This window comes from Chelon labrosus, assembly GCF_963514085.1.
Source record: "Chelon labrosus genome assembly, chromosome: 10".
NCBI classification, from domain to species: domain Eukaryota; kingdom Metazoa; phylum Chordata; class Actinopteri; order Mugiliformes; family Mugilidae; genus Chelon; species Chelon labrosus.
In genome coordinates this window covers 23,321,748-23,343,284 of record NC_140360.1, presented here as the reverse complement: position 1 = coordinate 23,343,284, position 21,537 = coordinate 23,321,748, and the positions used below count along the sequence as shown (strand labels likewise).

Here is a 21,537-nt window from a genome sequence, read left to right as displayed (position 1 = left end):
ACATCTGAATGGCGCTCTTTAATTAAATCATCTTAATGCACGCTTCTCCTGTGTCCTGCGGGAGACTGCTCTTATTCTACTAATAGGCAGGGATGAATGTGTTCATTTGCATTGTTTTCTCATTTTAAGGAAGTTACAGAAATGTTACTAGTGAACACTCTGCAGGGACACATCAGGGAAGATCTGTACTTTTTAGTTAGTGTAATTATCTTTTATTTTATTTATTTATCTCTTATTGTATTTGTGCACAGAAGCAGGACTGTGTGAATGTTGTCCCGCATTGCTGCTGAAAACTGGAAGGACATTAGAGGGTTTATTAAAGGCCAGTGTTTCTGTTTTAAGAAGAAAAACAAACACGAGTTTATCCTTTAACTGACAAATTCAGCTCACTTAGAAGAATTTGTGTGCGGAGACAACTCTGCAAGTCAAACAGCAGCGGAGCACATCGGCAGTTAACAGCTCGTGTCACTGGAAAAAGCTGAATGAAGGCCTGTCAGGGGATTGTCATACCTCTGCTGTGTCAGACATTAACGCACACAGACATCTGTATTCAATGAATGGGACATTGAGGGAGTAGCTTCCCTTCTAAGAGGGTCAAAGGCTGAGCGGGCTGACATGACCTGAATGAGAGCTGGTCACATGTTCCCCTGGAGCTAACACAACGGCATGAGGATAACTCTCAACATAAAAGGCTTATTGTCACCCCCTGTGCCATCCACTTTCCCCCGAGAGAGGATCTTCTCTAACTGAGAAAACCTCAGTGGTAATGTGGCAATAAAGAGAGGCAGAAGTCCCAGTATCAGTGGCAGATAAAACTTGCTTTAATGGGAGAAACTTACCCAGGAACTGTCTGCAAAGAACGTCTCCTACAGGCATGCAGGAAACGGACATGTGACACTCATCAAATTCAATGCAAACATTATGTAAAGCAGGATATGTCACACCGTCGTCACACGACTGACACCTTTCTCAAACAAGCAGTCCAAACACATGCAGCGGGAAATCCCTCAACCCCCCAAAACAAAGGACAAGATCATCCAAACACACCAGACCTGAGCTGAGACAGTTAAGCGACTAATTGATCAGCTGATTCACAGAATCACTTAGGGAGGCAGAGAATGTTTGGCCAGGGTAATATCAGAAAACGTCTTGGCAAGGAAGAACAATGGTTGAAATCCAGTCAGTGTAATGTTAAGAAAAGGATAATAACTTTCACAGCTGATACAGTTAAAGTCAAAATTTAAAAACTAACCCAGAAGATAACTGCTGATTAATGTTTACAATCAACAATCAGTCATTTTCAAGTCAAAAAAAAAAAAAAGTCAAAAATAACCTGGTTTCTTCTTCTCAAATCTGAGAATTTGCCTCTTTATATGATCCCAAAGACATCCAATTGAAATAGTTTACACACATCTTGTCGCGTATGACTGCTGACAGGACAAAATAATAATTTAAACAAATGTTTCAATACCAGCAACCTGAAGGCACTTTTAGAGTACTGCGGGGCCTAGACGCCGTGACCTAAGTATGTAGCAAACGCTGGTGCGAGTAATTTATACTTGTGAGCTCGTCAGTCTGGCTCACTCTGTAACAACGCCACCCAAACACTAGTCGGCGCTGTGTCTTTTTTGTCAGTCGGGTTCATTTTTGTTTCTACTTCCTGCTTCACTTTCAACAATGGCGACTGAAACTTTCGCGAAATTTTGGCCGAATTTCGCTGAACACGAATCATACAAATGTCTGTATCTCCAAATCTCCTCGGTTAAACTTACCGATTCTTTATTGATCCAAAACAATCATTTCGAAAACTGCGGAGATGGAGAAGCAGCCGGAAATACAAAACAGACCAATCACAGCTCTTGTGGTCTGCGTCATCTCGTCAGGTGCACGTCAGCTAAGGCGCTAGGGTCTGCATAGGTGTCTGTGTTGTTGACGTAGCCTCTGCGTCAACTTAACGTAGAAGTATAAACTGCCCATGAGTCTCAACACTGAGTGGCTATGTTCACTGTCGAACAATTCAGCTGTCCAAACAGTTGGACAAAGAACAGCTTTTGTTTAAAATGTAAAAACAGCCTCATTTGCTGGATGCAGCTTGTCTTTAAGGAGCCTTGCATTTTGAAGAATAACTGAAAAAGTAACTGCATATAAATGTTGAATTGATAAGTTGTAACGATTCATTAATAAAACAACTTGTTAATCAGTAAGGAAAATAATCGTTATTGCAGGCAGTCCGGCTATCCATCAGCAGATGGTCTACCGTTGCCACTTCTGGTCGGTGGGCGGCTGAAGAGGGGCAACTGTCTGAATTAAAGCTGTAAATCAGACTCATGGGCCACAAACGGCCATTGAGGAGACGGCAGTTTAATGGGAAGTAATGTGCACAGCTCTGAGTGAGGATGGAGAGCTAATCCACCATCAAGTAATGTGACACTGGGATGTGCAGGGTCTACAGCAGGGGTTATAAAAACCCTGGTGGAGGCCTTGTGTTAATTTGCATGAAGCCTTAGAGGGACCTCATTTGGAAGACGGGAACTGAAGCTATAATCACTGGCTGGCTCTAGTCTGCTGATGGTACCTTTTATGCAGCACACAGACATTAAAAAAAAAATCACCCTCAGAAAATGATTCAGCAGCTATCTGAAACTGTAGTTTCAGTAATTTTTTAGTATAAATGACAAATATTCTCCGGTTTCTGCTTCTTAAACTCAAGGATTTAAAACTTTTCTATCATATTTTGCTTTAAAATTGTTGGTCAGACAAATCAAGGAAACTGAAGACGCCATACAGTATATTCACGTGTTTGAACATTCAGATAAGATGACGATGTAAAAAATGAATAGCCTTCTGTGTGCCCATTTGTCATTTCCTCACTGTATGTTCCTCATCTGTAAATATTGTCCATATGCTGTAAAAACTATTTATGCCACGTGCACTTACTGCCTATTGCACTTCTGGTTAGATGCTAAACTGCATTTCGTTGCTCTGTACCCGTGCATGTGTAATGACAATAAAGTTGAACCTAATCTTATCTAATCTGTTGTCACTTCCTTTTTACGTCTCGTGCACTGGTTCTGTATGCTGAACATCCAATCAGAGTGAGCTCTCTGATCGATCCGTTCTGCCATCAGTTCAAAATGCTGAGTCGACTAAAGGTGGCCTTTGTTAAGAGCAGGAACGTTTGGGTGATAAAACAAGAAAAATTCAAAAAGAAACAAATGCAAATATAAGAAAACATGTGAAACGTCTCCACACGGTGACAACACAAGTTTACAATTACTGCAGTTTTACGCCCAATCTGGCAGCACTCAGTTTGAAATTTTATTTTGCGAGTAAAAATAGCATTGGGTGGGGCAATGATATTTGGGCGGGTCTGAGATCGCTTTTATGTGTGTGTGTGTGTGTTTTATTACTTTTTAATGCAGATTTTTTTTTAAAAAATGTAACCAAGTGCATTTATTTACTCCTCCCAGTACAATGTTTGTGAGCGTCCTGAATGTGTGCTGCTTGTGCCAGCACTTTCTAAAGAGTAGAAATGCGTTACATCTACGTATCAGTGGCGTCATGAAATGGCTTCATAGTAGCCAGATGTTAGTAGTTGTGGTGGTTGGCTGCTGCAGTTTGTTGCCGTCTATGCTTCAACTGTTGTTATTCACACTAGTGTAGGAAAAGTCAAAGTACTCAATTAAATATCGATGTAATGTTTTGGGCTGTTCTGGGTGCGTGATGGTGCTTTTTGATCAGCTGTATCTGGCAACACTGGTTGGAATTGTAACTAGGTGGAATCTTTACAGTTTTAGAAAATTTCTTAGACAAAGATGACTATGAAATTTGGTTAATTTGTATATTTTCTAAACAAAACATTTAATGGATTAATTGAAAAATAATAATCTGATCAGTAAATACAGAATAATGTCAAGGTGCAGCCTCGTGTTCAACTTCAGAGCAGCTTCTCTGTTACCGTGGTCTGATTCCAGAGCTGCGGTGACCTTAATAAATCCTTCACATGTAAAAAAGATTCAAAGTATGCTCTCCAGTTCATTTCTGCAATCATAAAAGGCCGGTAATGAAAACCATTCGTCGTGGCCCCCGTAAAGGAAGGCAGGTTTCATACCACTGTAAATACTCCGCAGAGAGCTGCTGTCCCCTGCCAACCAGACTACGAGCTGCCTGCCAGAGGAACAACTGCATTCTGTCCAGCTCCATGCTACATTTCCATGTGTGTCAGCAAACGCCTTTACTACAGATCCTCTGTGACTCATTTTCACATCAAACTACTGAACTCTGACATGCCTGGAAAAAATGTGGAGGTTGAACAAGATGCGCCGGTGAAGCCAGGCATGTTAATCCAGGTCAGAGGCTGCCGACATGTCCGGTCTATAGATCTGCTGCAGTGTAAAACAGGTGAGAGCAGTGAGGTATCCAGCTGTATTTGGGCTTCACTCTTCATTTCTGGCATCACTTTTAACCGTTGTACAGTACATCACCTGTGGGTGCACTTCCACATCAGGAACTTTATCCAGGGAACCTTTACAGATGGCTGAATTAAAAACCACCTGCGTCCACACTGCAACATCAAAACCCTTCATCCACCAGGTCTAAGAAAGACTAGTTTGAGTTTTGACTCCATTCAGAGAAAAAGCAGACATTTTCTCTCCCACTAGCAACTTGAGACCTAAGAATGGAGATAAACGACTGTCCTCCTACGTTAAGACATGTTTATGTTTATTAATCCCACGTATGGGACATTTCCTTGTCACAGTAGCACGGAATTTGGCAAAATATATATGCAGAAAAACTGCACTGAACTGCATACGATGAACAGTTTAAAGCCACTGTAACAGCTTAAAGGAAATTACTCAACAAATGTTGATGTTTTCTGCCTCTTCTGCTCATATTAGTTACCTGTATGCAACTAAAGCACACCAACTTTTTAATGAATATGTTGAGAAAGCATTTAACAAAAATCAAATAGGCGCCTGTAGCCAAACTTTTTGAACTAAAAATGTTCTGAAGATAAAACTTTCAACTAATTTTTCTGAAGTGAAAGCACGAAACTATTGTGAGTGGGGAAAGTTAAAGTATTGACTGATTGTTTCATTTGTCAATTAGTCAGCTTGGTTCACATGTTAACCGCAGTATTAGCTGTGCATATTAAACTGCTGTATAACGTCTTCGTGTCCGTCTTTTTAAGATGAAAGCTGCAATTTCCCACAAACATATGAAAAAAGGTGTTCATTTCTTATATTTTTATATATTTCTCATATTTGATAGCTTTCACCTTGCTCTACATGACCTTTTGCCACCACAGTACGACCCCATTGTTTTATCTCACGTCACATTTACTACTTCACTCATGAGCTTGTTTTAAGTTCTTCAAATCGTGATACCAGATATCAATATTGAACGTCAGGTTCAGTGGAGCCAGACACCTCAGAGAGGACCAGACTCTCTGTGATCCGACACCAGAACAATGACACCATACAAAAAGAAGGCACTTAATAGCCACTTTCTCCACATCTGCTCACCAGCCACAGCGCGTCAAACTCAACCAGGGCTCGACTGTACTCATCCTTCACATCCTTTTCCCAAGGTCTGGCCAAGAGGAAGACCTATTTATGGTACAGATAGTAGGGTTATATATAGACATTCTTTTTTAAACCTAAAAAAAAATCTGCTCTCCATCTCGCTGCGACGGGAAGAGCGCTGATGTTTTTCAAACCGTGTAGGTCGAGCCAATGGGAGAGGCTTAGAAACAGGAAGCTCATGAGAGTTTGACAACATTGTAGGTTCATTGAGCACCTTGTGGGAGTGATTTCAGGGATTGAAGTGGTGGGGGTGCACCAAGCTCCTCAATAACAACTTATTTTAAGACAAATGAAAATAAACTGCAGTGGTGCACAAAGAAACACTGTTCGAGACAGCCCGAATCAAAACAGAACCTCCCACTGTTGCTGCTATTCTTTATCTCCCCAGTCTTAATCCCAGTTATCACGGGTCGTAACTCCAAACATAAATCTGAGAGTAGAACATAACGCATTGCTTCTGCATAAAAAAAAAAAAAAAAAAAACTAAACTGGCCGTTTAATCCTCTTTTGGCCAAACAGGACGTGGAGGGGACCCGGGTAGCTTGAATTGATTAAAGCTACATTCCAAGCCATATTTTCTCTGGCCTGACTGATGAATTGAATGTTTGTTACAGCTGCAGTGGCTGAAGGGCTGTTTTGCCAGCTTCAGTGTTTGTGTGACCACAGATTCCTCGGTGGGGTGGATGTTCAAGGAGTCCTCTACATTTTGGTGGAAGCTCTCTCACACATACTATTAGGATTCCGCAAGCGTATTCAATCCTGCATATCTCAGAGGCCATACTGGACGCAGCAGGCGAAGGTGGAAAACATGGGTTCAAGGCTTTAGGTTGTTCCTCGGCTCATGCTCTCGCTGACGTGAATGCAAACGCTCACAGCAAGCCCCAAGCTGAGGTGGCCATGTTCAAAAGGGAGAACACAAAGGCCTGTGGGGAAACAATGCAGCCACAGATAATTCCTTTGAAGTGAATATCTACACTGTGTGCATGTAAACAGTGATGCCGCTGCTGCTGCTGCTGATGTCTTGCAGAGCTCTCAGTCGGTGCTGCCTCCTGCTGTGAGCTCCGTCGTACCGTGCTGACTCTGTGGGGTAATTGCTGAATATTTTGCGATGCTAATGCAGACTCCAGAAGGGCCTTTGGTGCATAACCATGGTAACTACAGTACCTGCATGCAGCAGACAGCGGGGCGATAAAGACCTGAACTGATAGCAGATAAGGGGGTCCCAAGCCTATCCCGTCTTCAAAGCATGTCCGTTTATAAGGAGGGGAGGGGGAGGCACTGGGGAGATAGGACGGCTGCAGGAGGGTCTGACCTGTCTGCGCACCCCTACTAGACTTCAAACCTACTAAATTATTGTCCCGTGGTTCTTTTCCTCCCTGTAAAAGCTGCGAACTACGACCCAATAAAGTGATATTTCACAGACAGACTGACCTTGAACGTCTGAAAGGACTTGTGCTCCATAAAACACACGTGTTGCCGCGAGAAGCCAAAGACGGAGTCATGACAGATACTGCTCAGAGGAGCTGGAACGGTACGTTTATTAATAGATCAGAGGAATAATTGGTAACTATTAATCTATATTTATTAAATTGGTTTCTGAGACTCCAGTGTGAGGATCAGTTGCTTCTCTCTGATTTGTCATTGTTTCAGACATCTAAAAACGTCACATGCACCTTGAGAAACTGGGAGGAACATGTTCTCATTATTTTTTGACATTTCAATGAAACAGGCACTGAAATCTGTCATTATCTGCATCTTTTAGAGCTACAAATAACAAATCTTTGCATTATCAAATAATGATGCTGGATATATTTTGCTACTCTCATCAATTAACCTGCGATCATAGATTGATAGAGAATGTGAAAATGGCCGCCACAGTTTCCCTAAACGCTAGAGGATGCCTCCAGAATATTCAGTTTGCAATGACAAGGCTTTAATCAATGATTTAAACTATTAATAAACAACAACACCTCTACATTGTTAGATTTTTTTCAACCAAAAGTGCATTTCCCCAAACAGATCACATCAACTAGTCAAAATGAAGTTTTAAATCGAATCGTTGCTTAATTTTCTAATCATTCTATTGGTTATTAGTTATTACCAGAGTATGTTTTACAGTTTGCAGTAATAACCAGCAATGCATTGATCAGTCATCAAAACAGTTTTCAGTCGATCAACAGACCAATTAGCTGCTTCAACTCTGCTATGTTTCCTGGTGGACTGCAGCCGCCAATAAATAATTTAATAACCAGAACCAGTTAACAGAACCAACAGCCAAATTAAACACTTACTCCATGCCACGTTTCCTCTCTGTAGTAAACCCTGAACACCGTATGTGGCGTCTGCAGCCAGTTGTGGGACACAAAGGCGTGCAGAACATCTGCAAACAATTAGAGGCGAACAGAGCGAGCAAGCACTTATACTGCCCATTACACTTGAATAAGTCACTGGCTCGGCTTTTCATGATGTAATGTGGCGCAGCTTGGATATGCTATCTCAAAGTTGCACTGGGACGGGGCTCTCACAAAACTTCAATCGAGCTCAAACATGGGCGCTCGGACCATAAATGTAATCTGGCGAGCGTAGAGTGGAACCACATTTATCCTCACCAGCTCTGAGGTCATTTCTCAGGATGAAATGTTCACAGTGCTGCGTGTTCTCCAAAGAAATATAACTTAAAATGTGACAAATTCAGGTGCATGTGTTTTTCGAAGTCCTCCGAGCTTCAGGTTTAAATTCCTCCGGTTACATGAATCAGCCAAAACATCCCAGAAATTCCACACAATTATCTTCTGTGCCTGAGGTGGAATTTAAAGATGCCTGAGCCTCACACTCATCTGCTAAAGACGGAAAGTTTCTCCAAGCTCACCTTAAATCTGGATTAAAGACACATTCACACCAGCTCCATTTTGTGGCGTCACAACTAGTTCAGAGTCAATCATGGCGCAATTTGTATCTTAAACCAACAAGACAGACTTGTCAGGGAAGTGGGAAGCATTTTGTGTCCAGCAGCTGGGCATTTTAAGTGAAAGTTAACCGTTTTATATAGCGTGAAGGGTTTTCTTTACCATTATAGGACTTCTATGCAGCACCAAAACCAGATCAACAGAGAAGAGGAGTTTTCTGCCGATCTGGAGATAAAGGATACAGATCTGCAATTCCTCAAATTCCCGCTTGAGGCTGCAAAAGTGGGTCAATCCCTGCAGGCATCCAGGTTAAAGTGTCCATCTTTATGGCAGATAGAAATATGTAGTACAAAACAAGTTTTGGTCTCTGTACGAGAGAGAAATTGGCAGCTTTGAGTGACAGGCGTGTACCCTCATAGGTTGCCATCTGTAAACATCGATATCACATCTCCACTCTCGCTACAACTCTACCCATTTTTGCTAGAAGGGTAGGTGGAGTCGGTTACTGCCAAGATGGCGACTACCAGAGACACCACACCGAGCTTCTTCTAGAAACATATGAGTGACATCCAGGATTCGTCCATCCTTACATAGAGTTAATAGGCTGAATATAAGACTAACATTTGTTCTGGAAACTGGTGAAGCAGAAGAACTAAAGATAAGTGCTCATAAGCTCTAAATGAAAGCTTGAAAAAACTAAAACAAAAATAATTCAAAGAAAGTATCGATTCAATACCTAGTAACTCAGTCTGCTGGCTACTGAGAAACTGAACTGCCTACAGAACCTGACTGAAATAAAATGTAAGCAGCCAACAGTCAAAACTTAGACTTCCTCGGTTCGGTGCAGCCTGTGATCCAAGCAGCTACTGTTAGAAGGCTATTTATGTCGACGCATTCACAATCCAGAAACAGAGAGCTCGTGTACCCTAAACATTTAGTTAAACCAGTTAAACCATCAGAAGCAGTGCTGGGCTGTGAGATGAATGTAGAGCAGTGGTCACTACATTATTACAACAATAACTGGGTGATGTACACTGACCCCAAAACACAATCATAGAAAAATGCAGCTTTTCTCAAACAGTTTCTGAGCTTTACAAACCCCACAAGGTGACTCTTTATCATCAGAATTTGGTCCAATCACATTTGTCAAGTCTTGGAGATGTCGTAGAACAGTTAATTTAATTTGTACGGCGCAAACAGGAAATCAGCTGGCGGATGAGCTTGACACTACTCGAACATGTGGGCAGCTCATGGCAGAAGCTTGGAAAACATTTTTTGGCAAATACATGTCTGAGTCATCACCGAGTTGCCACGTTGTGATCCGGTTTTCAGTTCTGAACACATCAGTGCTTTCAGCTTTAGCATGCTAGCGGGGTTAGCCCTGAAAGATGGGCAGACACTTTTTTATGAGAGGTGTCCCATGTGTTGAATCACACCACAGGTATCAATCGAGGCCGCATTTAACAAAAGCACAGAGCCCAACGCTCCTGTTGTCCACTGACCACTCCAATAAAGTTTATTCAAACAAGATGGCCGCCATCAGTGTTGACAGAAGGAGAGAAAGGCAGCTCTGAAATGCACAGCTGCGAGTTCATTATTTCTATTACACTAATCTCAGCGTCGTTAGTTATGACTAATCATTGTTTAACACTAAATATTTTACATGATGGACAGTTGTTAGACAGTAGCTTCCACTAGCAAAACAAATCTCAGTCTCTCACCTGAACTGTTCTAGCTCGAGATGCATTGTGGGTAACATAGGCACCACATATTGACAGCAATATAGTGTTATATACAGTTTGAATGGAAACACGTCTTTAAGATCCAAAGTTTGTCTGAATGAGATCAAATCCTCTTGTCGCAAGCAATTATTCTGGAAACTAATCAACTAATGTTTAAACCATGAAGTCATGGCTTCCAGGGCCTTAGTGCCATGTGGTGACTGAAGATTTCTTGCGTGATACATAGTTTTTTCTCTGCAGCTGCCAAAAACAACAAAGTGCAACATGACATCAGCGGACAATCTGGAAGAAGGCACGAGGCGAACGTCATTCCTTCTCAAAGCAAAAGTCAGGTAAAAGCAGCCTGCAAACACTAAAAGATTCATCGAGCATTTCACAGCACATCTTCAGCGAAACTTCAATATTTTACAGCCTGAATTCTGGCCATCTCCGCGAGCCTGTAATTCAAACAATCCTTCCATCCTCATTTCGCCTGACACAGAGCTCGGCCTTTGTTCAGAAAACTGTGAGACAATGAAAGCAGCATGAGCGTTTATCTGGCCTTAAACCAACACATCATTAAGCGTGGCTGTTTTTCTTCAACAAAGAGGACTCTTTAATAGCTGCACAGCAATTTCTTACATCTTTTAAATCTCGTTTAATCTCCGAATGGGTCGACAACTTATTAAGATTACTGGCACATGTTTTATTGCCTATAAAATCCCTTACATGGTGAAAACAAACAAGAAACAATCCACTCCTCGTGACCGGGATGCCATTCACAAAATGTGAAGAGCATCACATTTACTGAAAAGCAGCTTTGTTAAAGTACAAGGAGTCACTGCCAGCACTGCTCCAGATAAGCTGTTGTACTGGCTGATTTTGAAATGAAAGTATTAAGGCTGAAAAAAAATTCTAAGTCTAAGTCTAAGAATTTATCGATATATTCTGACACTTTATACTCTAAACTATTCATCAGCTGCGGTCCTAAATCTTGAGTTAGTTTGGTTCCACACTAGATTTGTTTCAGTGCACTGATTCGTTACACCAACTCATTTTGATCAGATTAACTCAGTCTATCTTTGTTTATGGCTGTCGCGTTACTCCAATCAGATTGAATATAGCTAGAAAAAATATATATTCAATAAATAATAAAGTTCAGAGAAAATCAGCAGAATAAAATGCAAATGAAGACATACTTCCATTCACTACTGTTATGAGAATAACATTGTGCATCGTGCTTCACACGTTTTAATTATGTTTTCTTCTTCATGCAGCAACTAACTTTTTTCACGACCATTGTGCATCATCAGAAACTGGAGCTGCAACGATGAGTCAGTTAATTGATTAGCTGACTGTCAGACAAGGACTATTTTGACAAACAGTTCATCACTGTAGCAATGTCAAACCGTCCCTTTTTACAGAAATGTGAGATTTTGGTAAATATCTTTGGATAAAACAAGGCATCTGAACTGTTTACAGGCCTGTATAGATACAGTGATCAATAAGAAAGTAACTGATCTGCTTATGAATAATAATCATTGGTGTAAGTTGTGCCACAAGATCATAAAATACTTCCCATTCCTCACTAGGAAAAACCAGATGAAAGAAGCAGGAAGTGCCAGCTGGACACTGATGGGTTTCCAAACCAGTCAACTTCATTCATCCACATCCTAAATTCAGATTTATGGAGAGCACAAACGTACATCTGCACAGTAAAGCTCAAACAAGGGATTATAGGCCAACCATATTACTGGCATTACAGTTCTGCAGAGTAATGCTCCAAAGTTCCTCCTAAATAAATCAAGGGTGGTTGATCCTGCCCTGCATCCATGCTGCAGACACATTAATTCACAAACATCGTTACTGCGAGGTTGATCTGGTGTAATTGAAGCCTGCTGGTTGTGGAGCATCGCAGTCTGTACTAATGAAGCGCAGTTTATTCCCACCATAAACTGCTTTTCCTGCGCATCGACATGAGAAACGAGCCGCACTTACACGACTCAGATGACAGTTCCCTCTCCAGGTTCTCCTTTTTGGTTTCCGAGGCTAAAACTGCGACACAGTGCCAATCTCAGTTAGATTACAATGCAACTCAGCAAAAGCCGGATTTGATCTTGAGCTGGTGGATTTCGAAAAATTCCCTTTTTTTCCCCTTTTCTTGGGGACAGGCCCTAGAAACCCAAACCCTGCACCGAAATGAGTCCCCTACGACACGGGCAGCGCTGTTACGCCCTTGCGTTTCACCACAAACATGGAAAATGAATTAAAAGACCGCGTCGTTTTAGATTAATATCATCCTACAGCTGTATATCAACACTCACAGCTGTGTACCAGTGCAGACCTTCACTTTCCCGGTGATGTGAAGACAATGAGAAGCATGCAGTGTCGGTATTCCAGCAAATCTCTCGGCCGGGCGAACATTTCAGCGCATGAAACGGCATTTTCCCGTTTTTAAAAACTCACCTCATTTGGTTGGAGACTGCCGCTGGTGCTATGTGCAAAGATGAAGATATACTGGTTAGATTTGTCTTTTAAAATGTCTCTCTGGGGCTCATTTGGCAGCGGCGTCCTGCTCTCCCTGCAGCGGCCGCTCTCCTCCTCTGCCTCGGCGGCGGCTCGGTGTTTGGGTTGGAGGAAAAGTGATGTCATTGCATGAAATTGCATTACCCGCCCCACTTTTTTTCCTCATGAGGCTGCCCCACGCTGCCAAACATAACTTCACCATATACTTAAAAAAAACCTGGCCCTTATGTGCGGTCTGCAGTGTCTTTAAATATCACTTAAAATGACTAGAATCTGGATATCATTAAGAAGAAGTCCAAAAATGTATCAGAAAATAGTTTATTTATGGTTTGACAGATGGATGCCCTTTATCATTAACACAACTGATGTAAAACTGAGACACCACTGAACATGTACAGTTTTAAGGCGAGTTTACCCATAAAATGGATAAAGTGGAAATAAATACAGGACAAACAGAAGGACCACAGTGGCCATTTTTTTTTTCTGAAGGTGACTTTCGTTTCAGGAGCGACTCTGGATGAGTTTTTCTAGAAATGAAACATGAGTGAATCTTTATAATGCAGCCAGACATGTAGACTGTCATTTACAGTGACAGAAAACATGACTGAGGAACCATTCAGTGAATTAATTAGGGAAACAGGAGTTTGGTGTCAACTGTCCAAATATTTTACAGATAATCAGAGGGAAGTTCTTTATTAAACATTATCCACGTTTATAGAAACCTCTCAGAGCTGCCCTTTATATGGGTATTTGTTTTCTACTTCTGCATAGCTGTTATGAGCAAATGTGGCAGTCAGTTAACTTCTTGACTTGTCTTCAAATCAGTGTGTAGTTGTCTTATAATCTAGTTTCTCCTTGTCATTTTTCCCCAAGCCAGTACCATATTCATCTAAACTTCCCAGATGTTCGGCCCACGTCATGTTTCCTCCAACTGCACCTCTAAGACCACCAGACTCATACAACAAGCTAATAAGTTGTAATCACAGGCTGTATTATAAAGTGTTTCATATTCTTTGAGGAGCTTATTCATCTGGGAGCGTCGGCCGCAGTAGTGTCGATGTCCTGCAGCGAATTGTCAGTGGCGTCGTCTTCTCCTCCAACCACCTCCGACACCACCTGAGTGGAAGAACAAGAGCTTAATGTGTATTTATGCTGGTAAAGAAGCTCTGTTGCTTTGTTTAAATTGTGTCATTAGTTGTTAAAGGCTGATTTTCTGTGTGGAAACCCAGAAACTCAGGAAAGTAAACATAATGACAGTCACTTGATTTGGTCAAAACATAAATACCAACTGTTTCACCCCACAGGATTTTGTGAGACCCTGGAGGTTTGTGGGGACAAGTTGGGGGTATTATGATGCTATCACAAATATTAAGTATTCATACAATATATGAAATGTCTGCACATATAAGATCATGCGTTTTGTATCAGTCCGTCTTTAAATTACCATAATAATGCAGATATTGTATTTAGCAACAAATAGCTGTTGAGACGTCGTGGTATTCTATGGACAAATGTATGTAAGATTAAATAGAGTATCAGCGGATAAATCTAATTTATATTAAATTGTTGATTTTCAATTTAACTTTGCTAGCTAGCTCTTATAAAGTTAAGCTAGTTCACGTTACATCTGAAGTCACTTCCTAACTCTCTTGTAATAACTGTAATCTCCATGGTCTAATAAAATCAAGAGCACAAACATCGGATTTTAAACGGTGGCTGTAAAGTCAATTTTTATTAGTGAACAACACAAATAGCTTCACATTACGTGAGTCCCGTATGTTGTCCATGCAGTTTTCTCCATCAAGTTAAACTCAGTACAGAGCAGCTGAGTGACAGGGGTGTGTGAATGGGGGTCTGGGGGAAGAGATGATCTAACTACTGGGGATAAATGCTTTCAGGGGTAATAGGCAAAACACACGCACAACGTTGTTTTTGACGTGCAAAAATATTTCTGAGCTGTTATGAGACCATGGTGGAGCAAACTAGACCCTGGTGGGCCGCTACGGTATTAACATTGTATGAGGAAACCCTGCTTGCATGTGTTGACAGCCGATTTGAGCCTCTGATAAGTTATAAAGCAATCTACTGAAACACAAATTAAAGGATGCATAACATTTTTATGTGCCACTTTAATAGTGTAAATAAAATTTTCGCGAAGTTCAGTGTCCTCCTCACTTGTGGCTTTCCCACACGGAGGCGTGTCAGCACTATGGCTAAACTTGTTAGTAGTTGTGTAGTAATTTCAAACAACTTGTTAGACCCAGGTTAGTAAAGCAAACAGAGTAAACTAACATGATGGTGTTATGGATCGGCCTAAATACACATTTAATCAGACCTGGTAAGGTTAATTCACTCACACTCACTTTTAACAGCAGGCTGTTAATTAACACTCATTTAGAAGAATGTCGCTCCTTTTTTCCTTTTCTCTGTCTATGACAAACTTCACGCTCTCCTTTTTAAGAACAATGTTCTACCATTCCTTACAAACCGAACTGTTCTGACGTACCTCAAGTGCTCATATGTCCACTGAAAGTGGTTTTGTTTACTGTAATCACTCCTTGTGTTCACAGAGATTCCTTCATAATAGGAAGTGGCCAAGGACAAAATAAACAGGGTTCTCGGTCTCATGTAAATCTGACGTTCAAGAGACGTCAGAGGTCTGTAGTAGACGAATGAAGCGGAGATTTTATTAGACTCAACTAACGGTGTGACATTAATCGCACAGTACATCATTGGAACAACCAGCCAACAGAAAGACTAAAGATATTCAAGCTCCTAATTGAGAGTTAACCTGAGCATCCATGATGGCATCCACATCCCTTTCCGAGAGTTCCTGTGCCGATGGGTCCAGGTCAACGTGGTCTGGGTCTTCTCCAGTCAGGATGTCCATTGGAGCTTCAGCTATAGCCCTGATGGTCTGGTCCTCCAGGGCCAGGGCTGTGTCAAACTGTAGAGGAGACGGAGGACCCTGCATACCATCCCCCTCCACATCCAGGTCCTGCATATCAGGGACATTCATGAAATATTATCAAAAGACTTGACGTACGAGCTAGATACAAGTATCTAGATGTTCAAATTTACACAAATCACTTTGGTTTTTTTTTTAAGAGTGACTCCACATCCATTTGTGTTCACATGACTATGACAAGGATATTAAATAGAAGTGGATCAGTCTTAGCACTTCTTTAACTTTGTCCCAGTCGTACCATAATGTTCTCTGGCTGGTTTGTTAAGCTTTCACCTCGCAAACACTCTGGACCACAGTTACTGGGTTTGTGCTAGTAACATGCAAGACAAACTGAGCTACAGTCTTCTTTCACTGCACCGCCATGTAAAGTTGACATGTTAGCGGTGTGCTACTCAAATGACACACTGTTTCTTTCCCTATAATATTTAAACTGATCTGATAAACAAATACAACAGAATACAAAACAGTACAAAAGTGTAATTTGTAAGAGATATTTGTAACAGATATCCAAACAACAGAGAACTTTCACAGACGTTTCTAACAGATGCAATTTAACAAAACTCCAGTGGAGCTGAAAGCGATCTCTAATAAGTAAAATTAGTCTGATATCTGGGAGCACAAACAGGTCCACAGGAGTGAACCTAAACTAGTTCCTCTAGAAGTGACTTAAGCATCGAGATCTGACCCCAGAGGCCATGGTCAGTCATACAACCAGACAGGACCACAGTGGGTCCTGACTCAGGATGACTAACTTACACTGACCTTAACACAAACCACAAAAGCAAACACATCAGAGTTCCTTTCAGCAAGTCACTGTAAAAGTCACAACAGCTGTGAAAGTAATTGTGTCTAATGACAGGTGTGTGCTTAGGAGGAGAGTAACTGGTAGGGTAACATAATTTTTACGTACATCGCTGAACTCAAGGGGAAGGCTCTCTGTGGGCTGAAGCTCTGCTGCACTCAGATACATGTCTTTGCTTGCTGGGGTGAACTGCTCCTGTGGTGGGGGCTCCTGCTCAGGCTGGTACATGGGGGGAGGCAGGGTGAGGTGAAGCGGGCACCGAGGGTCGTCAGACTGACCCATGTGCACAGTACGGTCACACGGGACATCTTTGAGCCCCGGACACATTTTAAAAAGCACCTGATTGCTGTCTTGGTAGATGTCTGAGCATCTGGTTGTCAAGGAGAATTACACGATATATCCAGACGACAAATAAAGAACAAGACAGAAAACCAAATGTTAGCACAAGAACACAAGTTGCCAAATTGGTATTATTTCAAGTACCATGATTATTCCGGCACATTTAATCTTAGTTTAATTATTTCCCAACATAAAGCTACTTATTGAGAAGTCCTGCCTGTGTTGTTATGCCTCGGTAGTTTAGTACAATGTGTTAGTGATTTCTGTCTGAGCACCAACACTTTGCAGAGTTTGTACAGCCTGTTCTTGATGCAACAATGTCCGGGCTCAGTTTTATCACCATCCAACTAAACAAGCTACTGGAATAACACAAAACTCTGCACTTGGAAAACAACAACTTTGTTCTCACAGAAGAAACTGAAATATAAATCGTGTCGAATGAAAAATATGAAAAACTCTAAATGATTGGGGGTTAAAGTGAAAGTAGGCTGGGAAGAGATTCTGTTCCTTCCAACTGAACTGATTAGCCCCTTTGTAACTCTGGGAAAAATCAACAGACCACAGGAAGGAGATTATGTGGGCTCCCTTTGAAAGTAACAGCTACTGCAAGCTGCTGCTCTTGATTGGGGCCGAAGTGAAGATGGCTCAAAAGGAAAGGTGACCCAGAGGTTAAATTAACAGAAGACCTGAGTTAGTTTTCAGTATATCTGTAAAACGTTTGTACAAATGATGAAACTCGTGACCCGTTTCACATGTGAGGCAGGTCTATTATGGACAAAGTTAAGCTGAAACATAACAGAGGATACGTGAGACACAGTGTCGGGCCATAGGCAGACAGGGATTGGTACACCGGGTTCCCTCCACAAAAGAGATGCATTTTTCATTCACCGTTCTTGAGTGCGTCTGCAACAGAAGAAAGTAAACATTAGACAAGATCAAGACTCAAAACATCAGGACAGTAAATCAATTATACGATAGTCATCTTTATAATTGTGTCATTCCTGGATGCCGCAAAAGTAACTGCTGAAGCAAAAAAAAAAAAAAAAAAAAAACACAAAGTGACATGTCTGCCTCATGTGCTCCATGTGATGGTTTCACAAAATCTCAATTACATTCACTCAAAAATGCATAATGCACATTCATCATACTTGAGGACACTGAGTTAAAACAGAGAGGGGGTGCTTTGTTGTTGTTGGGACTCCAAGCACACTTGATTTTATGACATGAAACAACATATAAATCCACCAAATTACCCAAAAATCTAACCACTGGCAGATGTGTCAGAAATGTCCACGTTCACTAGATGCGACTGTAATTTTGTCTGCAACACGGTACATTTCCAAAACTGCAGTGTGAAACTGGGACAGAAAAAAAAAAAAAAAAACATGGACCTGTGGATCACTCACAGTTACCAGGACATAGATTCTGAAACAGGACACAGAGCATGACTTGTTAATGCTAAAACCAATACTCTGTGCCTGCAACAGATGTAGACCGAGGGGCTGATGATCGTGAAACCCATTACATGGGTATATATCAGCAGAAGTACACGAGACAGTTTTTGTGCTCCAACAAACCTAACATTCTTTTTAAAATCTCGTATTTATGCTTCTGTGTCTGGTACAACTACAGCTGTGATTGGTGCAAAATGCATTTCCTCGCCTCTCAGTGTCCAAACCACCAGAGAATTCACCCTCCTTTTGCCTCGGTCAGAACATCTCTCTGCTCCGGTGTCTTCACACTCTTGCAGTGATTTCCGACACAGATGCATAAACCCATCTTTAAAAGCCGTCCCACCTGTGAAGCGCCTTCGGTCACAGCCTGCCTTCTCTCCCTTAGCTGCCGGTGAAGCAAGGCCTCCACACCATACCGACGACGGTATCTGCGCAGAGCTTTGAGCTTCTTCAGGTTCTCCCTTTCCTTCATGGAGAGACCTTCAGGCCCTGTCAGCAGGCTGCTTCCTGCAACCAGCATACACAAATATAATCACTGAGGGATATGGAAGGGCACTGTCAATACAGCAAGTAATTAGTCACGTGTTTACCTAGAGTGTCATGCTCCACTTTGCGGTTGTGCAGGTATCTGCGCTTTTTCTCTTTAAGCAGGTGCTGAAGGCGTTTGAACTGGTCAATGTAGAGGGACTGAAGTCTGATGAGTTTTTCTCGAGTGATGAGTGCCACTTCCTCTGCCGTGTACACACCTGCATGTCTGCAAATACACAGAGGTGGGAAAAAAATATTATTTTCATTGTTGTTTACGTTGTGTATTGACCAAGCACAAAAATAACAGCACCTCTCCCGCCGCTAGACTAGATTTATGATAAAACAATGAAATTCTTCCTCTTTAAATGCAGATTAATAAATCTGATACTTCAGATTGAATGTTCATATTACAATAAAACAAAACAAACATAATGAAGCTTACTTCAGCGGATCCTCGTGATCACTGTCAACGCTGTCGGCCTCGCTGTCTGGGTCTCCTCTCCATGTCTGGTCTAGTACCAAGGGTCCCTGCTCCTCCTCACTCAAACTGTCCTCATCTACCAAAAGACGGAGTAGTGAAACATTAAATATTACATCTATACACACATCTTAACTGCATACTCACTTCAGCAGAGTCAATGCACATGAAATGAACTTAACTGAGATCTAAATTTTAGTATTTTCCAGTCAGAACAAGAAATTACCAAGAATGCGGCTAGCTTCGGAGTGCCCCCCATCAAGGTTGTGTGCTTCTGAGCGGTTGTATCCACTAAGCTGAGATAACAGAGCCTCTGCCGATGGACCAGAAGAAGCTTTCCTCATCTGTGCTCGGAGAGCCATGGTATTCCTGCGAGCATGCTCTGCACAGAACGTCACTCTGCAGAAAGGATATTGGGCAAAAATATGTCACAAGACTGGTCATTACTGATATCTGGGATTGAACATCCCAATTGTGATTTACTATAAACAAAGACTTCATTTTATATATATGTGTGTGTGTGTGTGTGTGTGTATGTGTGTATTGCTGAAAGTTTAGCCTTCAACTCACCCATCTTTCCTCTCTGCCTTTGGTGCAGCATTGGGACAGCGCTTGCCGTTCTTGGCAGAGACGTAACTGCACTGCTTGTAAGGTGCAGTCTTGTCCTCCAGAATGTGTTTGATGCAGAACTCCAGGCCTTCGAGGCGCGGCTGAGAGCATGGTCGCTGGGTAAAGGAACAGGCCTGGGGCTCCTGAGGTCGGGCTGTCTGGCTTACCCGGTTCCGACTCGAAGGCAAAACGTGGATTCGTATCCTGTTCATTATAAGTCTGCAAAGAATTGAGCGGGCAAATAATAGCCCATTAACAAAAAATAAATCAAATCTGCATTTAAAAAAAAAAAAAATCTCCTTTCAAGTAAAAAATACGCTGTTTAGAGCGTTTCAAAGAAAAACTATGGGTTGGACGAAACCAGACAAGAACAATCTCTTTGTGCTAGTGGAAAATACAATAGTCATGTTTTCTCACGTTTTGCCAAATTACCAACAAATATATCAATAACATAAGCTACATTAACTATTGGAGCCAGTCAGTAGTTGATTAACAAATTAGCTGATCAACAGAAGATTAAATTATAAGTATTTTTACTTCTGAAATCACTGATTCACTGAAAATTAGGCATTTAAAAAAACAATCCTGGTTAAAATGAAATATACACGTTTTTAATTAGATTTAGAGACATTAGTCACAGTAGATACTGCTAACCAATTATTTGATCAATAGCTACTTTTTTCAAATTATGTTTATGTACAAACATAGACAATTTCTGGGATGTTATAGACAAAGATGGAATGAATATCTGACACGTTAGACAATTAAAACTAATTTAGCCAAAATTAAAACTAATTTTAGCTAAAACTCCGTCAATCTTTTGATTTACTTTAACGCATGTCACTGTCACGGGTTTAATACAGGATTTTCTTTTCCTATATGTTATAGACAAACGTGTCTTATTTAGACCTTTAATCCCACATTAGGTCCAAGGGTCAGAAATATTCAAGCATGCTGAGGGTTTACACACGTGACTTAACAAAACTAGCAATGACTGATAATAGGTCATTTTTAGCACTGTGTTTCAAGCAATGCTGGTAAGCTTAATTAAGCCTGATTAATCACAAGAACTGACGTCTCTCCACCTTGCATTACAAGGTGGAGAGGCAGGTGTTTTGTAAGATTTGACGCATTTCATTTATGTTTACAGACATAAAGCAGAAAAGCATTGGATACAAATATTAAGACAATAACACCCTAATTAAAATATGGGTAAAAAAAAACTTTAATTCAGATAAAAATCTACAAGAAGCACATGTTTGTCTTTGACAAACTCGTAACAAGGCGCCAGACTGAGGTTTAGCCCGCCTCTCTCTACTGCGTCACTCCTTCAGTTACAGAGTCGCCATCTTTGTTTAGCCGTTGCTAACTGTAGCTAAACGCTAATTGTCACAATTAGCCGCTTTGGAACGGTCTTTGCTGACCGACGGCAACACTCAGCCGTCTTTCTCGAAATCAGGGAGACGCTTCGATGTCTTAACATGAACATAACCTCATTGTTTGTTTGTAACCACTTACCTTCTTCTCAGACGTCCGACCGTTCACAGCCTCCTGAAGCACTACGTCGCTTTTTCCTGCATGTACTGATAACTGCCACAGCATCTGCAGGCAGAGATTAACC

General features: G+C 41.4%; 2 protein-coding genes across 3 annotated transcripts in view; both read right to left on the bottom strand.

Annotated features, from left to right (window-relative positions):
- nckap5l (NCK-associated protein 5-like) overlaps window positions 1-12,855 on the bottom strand; it is a 37,137-nt gene extending 24,282 nt beyond the window's left edge. The window contains exon 1 of one of the 2 annotated variants that reach the window (XM_084553641.1): window positions 12,679-12,855. The gene's annotated coding sequence lies outside the window, so the exon portion shown is untranslated. The remainder of the gene's footprint in view (window positions 1-12,678) is intronic. The other variant, XM_084553639.1, reaches the window with a different exon arrangement.
- Window positions 12,856-13,042: 187 nt separating this feature from the next.
- kansl2 (KAT8 regulatory NSL complex subunit 2) lies at window positions 13,043-21,511 on the bottom strand. The gene is made up of 10 exons (XM_084554213.1): window positions 21,435-21,511; window positions 19,878-20,135; window positions 19,534-19,706; window positions 19,272-19,386; window positions 18,892-19,055; window positions 18,645-18,808; window positions 17,654-17,750; window positions 16,617-16,870; window positions 15,530-15,736; window positions 13,043-13,854 (listed from the first exon to the last, which is right to left on the bottom strand). The coding sequence occupies exons 2-10, from the start codon at window positions 20,126-20,128 to the stop codon at window positions 13,765-13,767; spliced, it is 1,515 nt and encodes a 504-aa protein (XP_084410339.1). The 5' UTR covers window positions 20,129-20,135; window positions 21,435-21,511; the 3' UTR covers window positions 13,043-13,764.
- Between the last annotated feature and the right edge of the window lie 26 nt (window positions 21,512-21,537).

Coding starts and splice junctions, on each gene's coding strand:
- kansl2 (XM_084554213.1), bottom strand. CDS start 20,128: ATGAACAGGATACGAATCCACGTTTTGCCTTCGAGTCGGAACCGGGTA. Junction 19,387..19,533: donor CGAAGCTAGCCGCATTCTTG/GTAATTTCTTGT, acceptor GTCTTTTGGTAG/ATGAGGACAGTTTGAGTGAG. Junction 13,855..15,529: donor ATGCCATCATGGATGCTCAG/GTTAACTCTCAA, acceptor TCTTCCACTCAG/GTGGTGTCGGAGGTGGTTGG.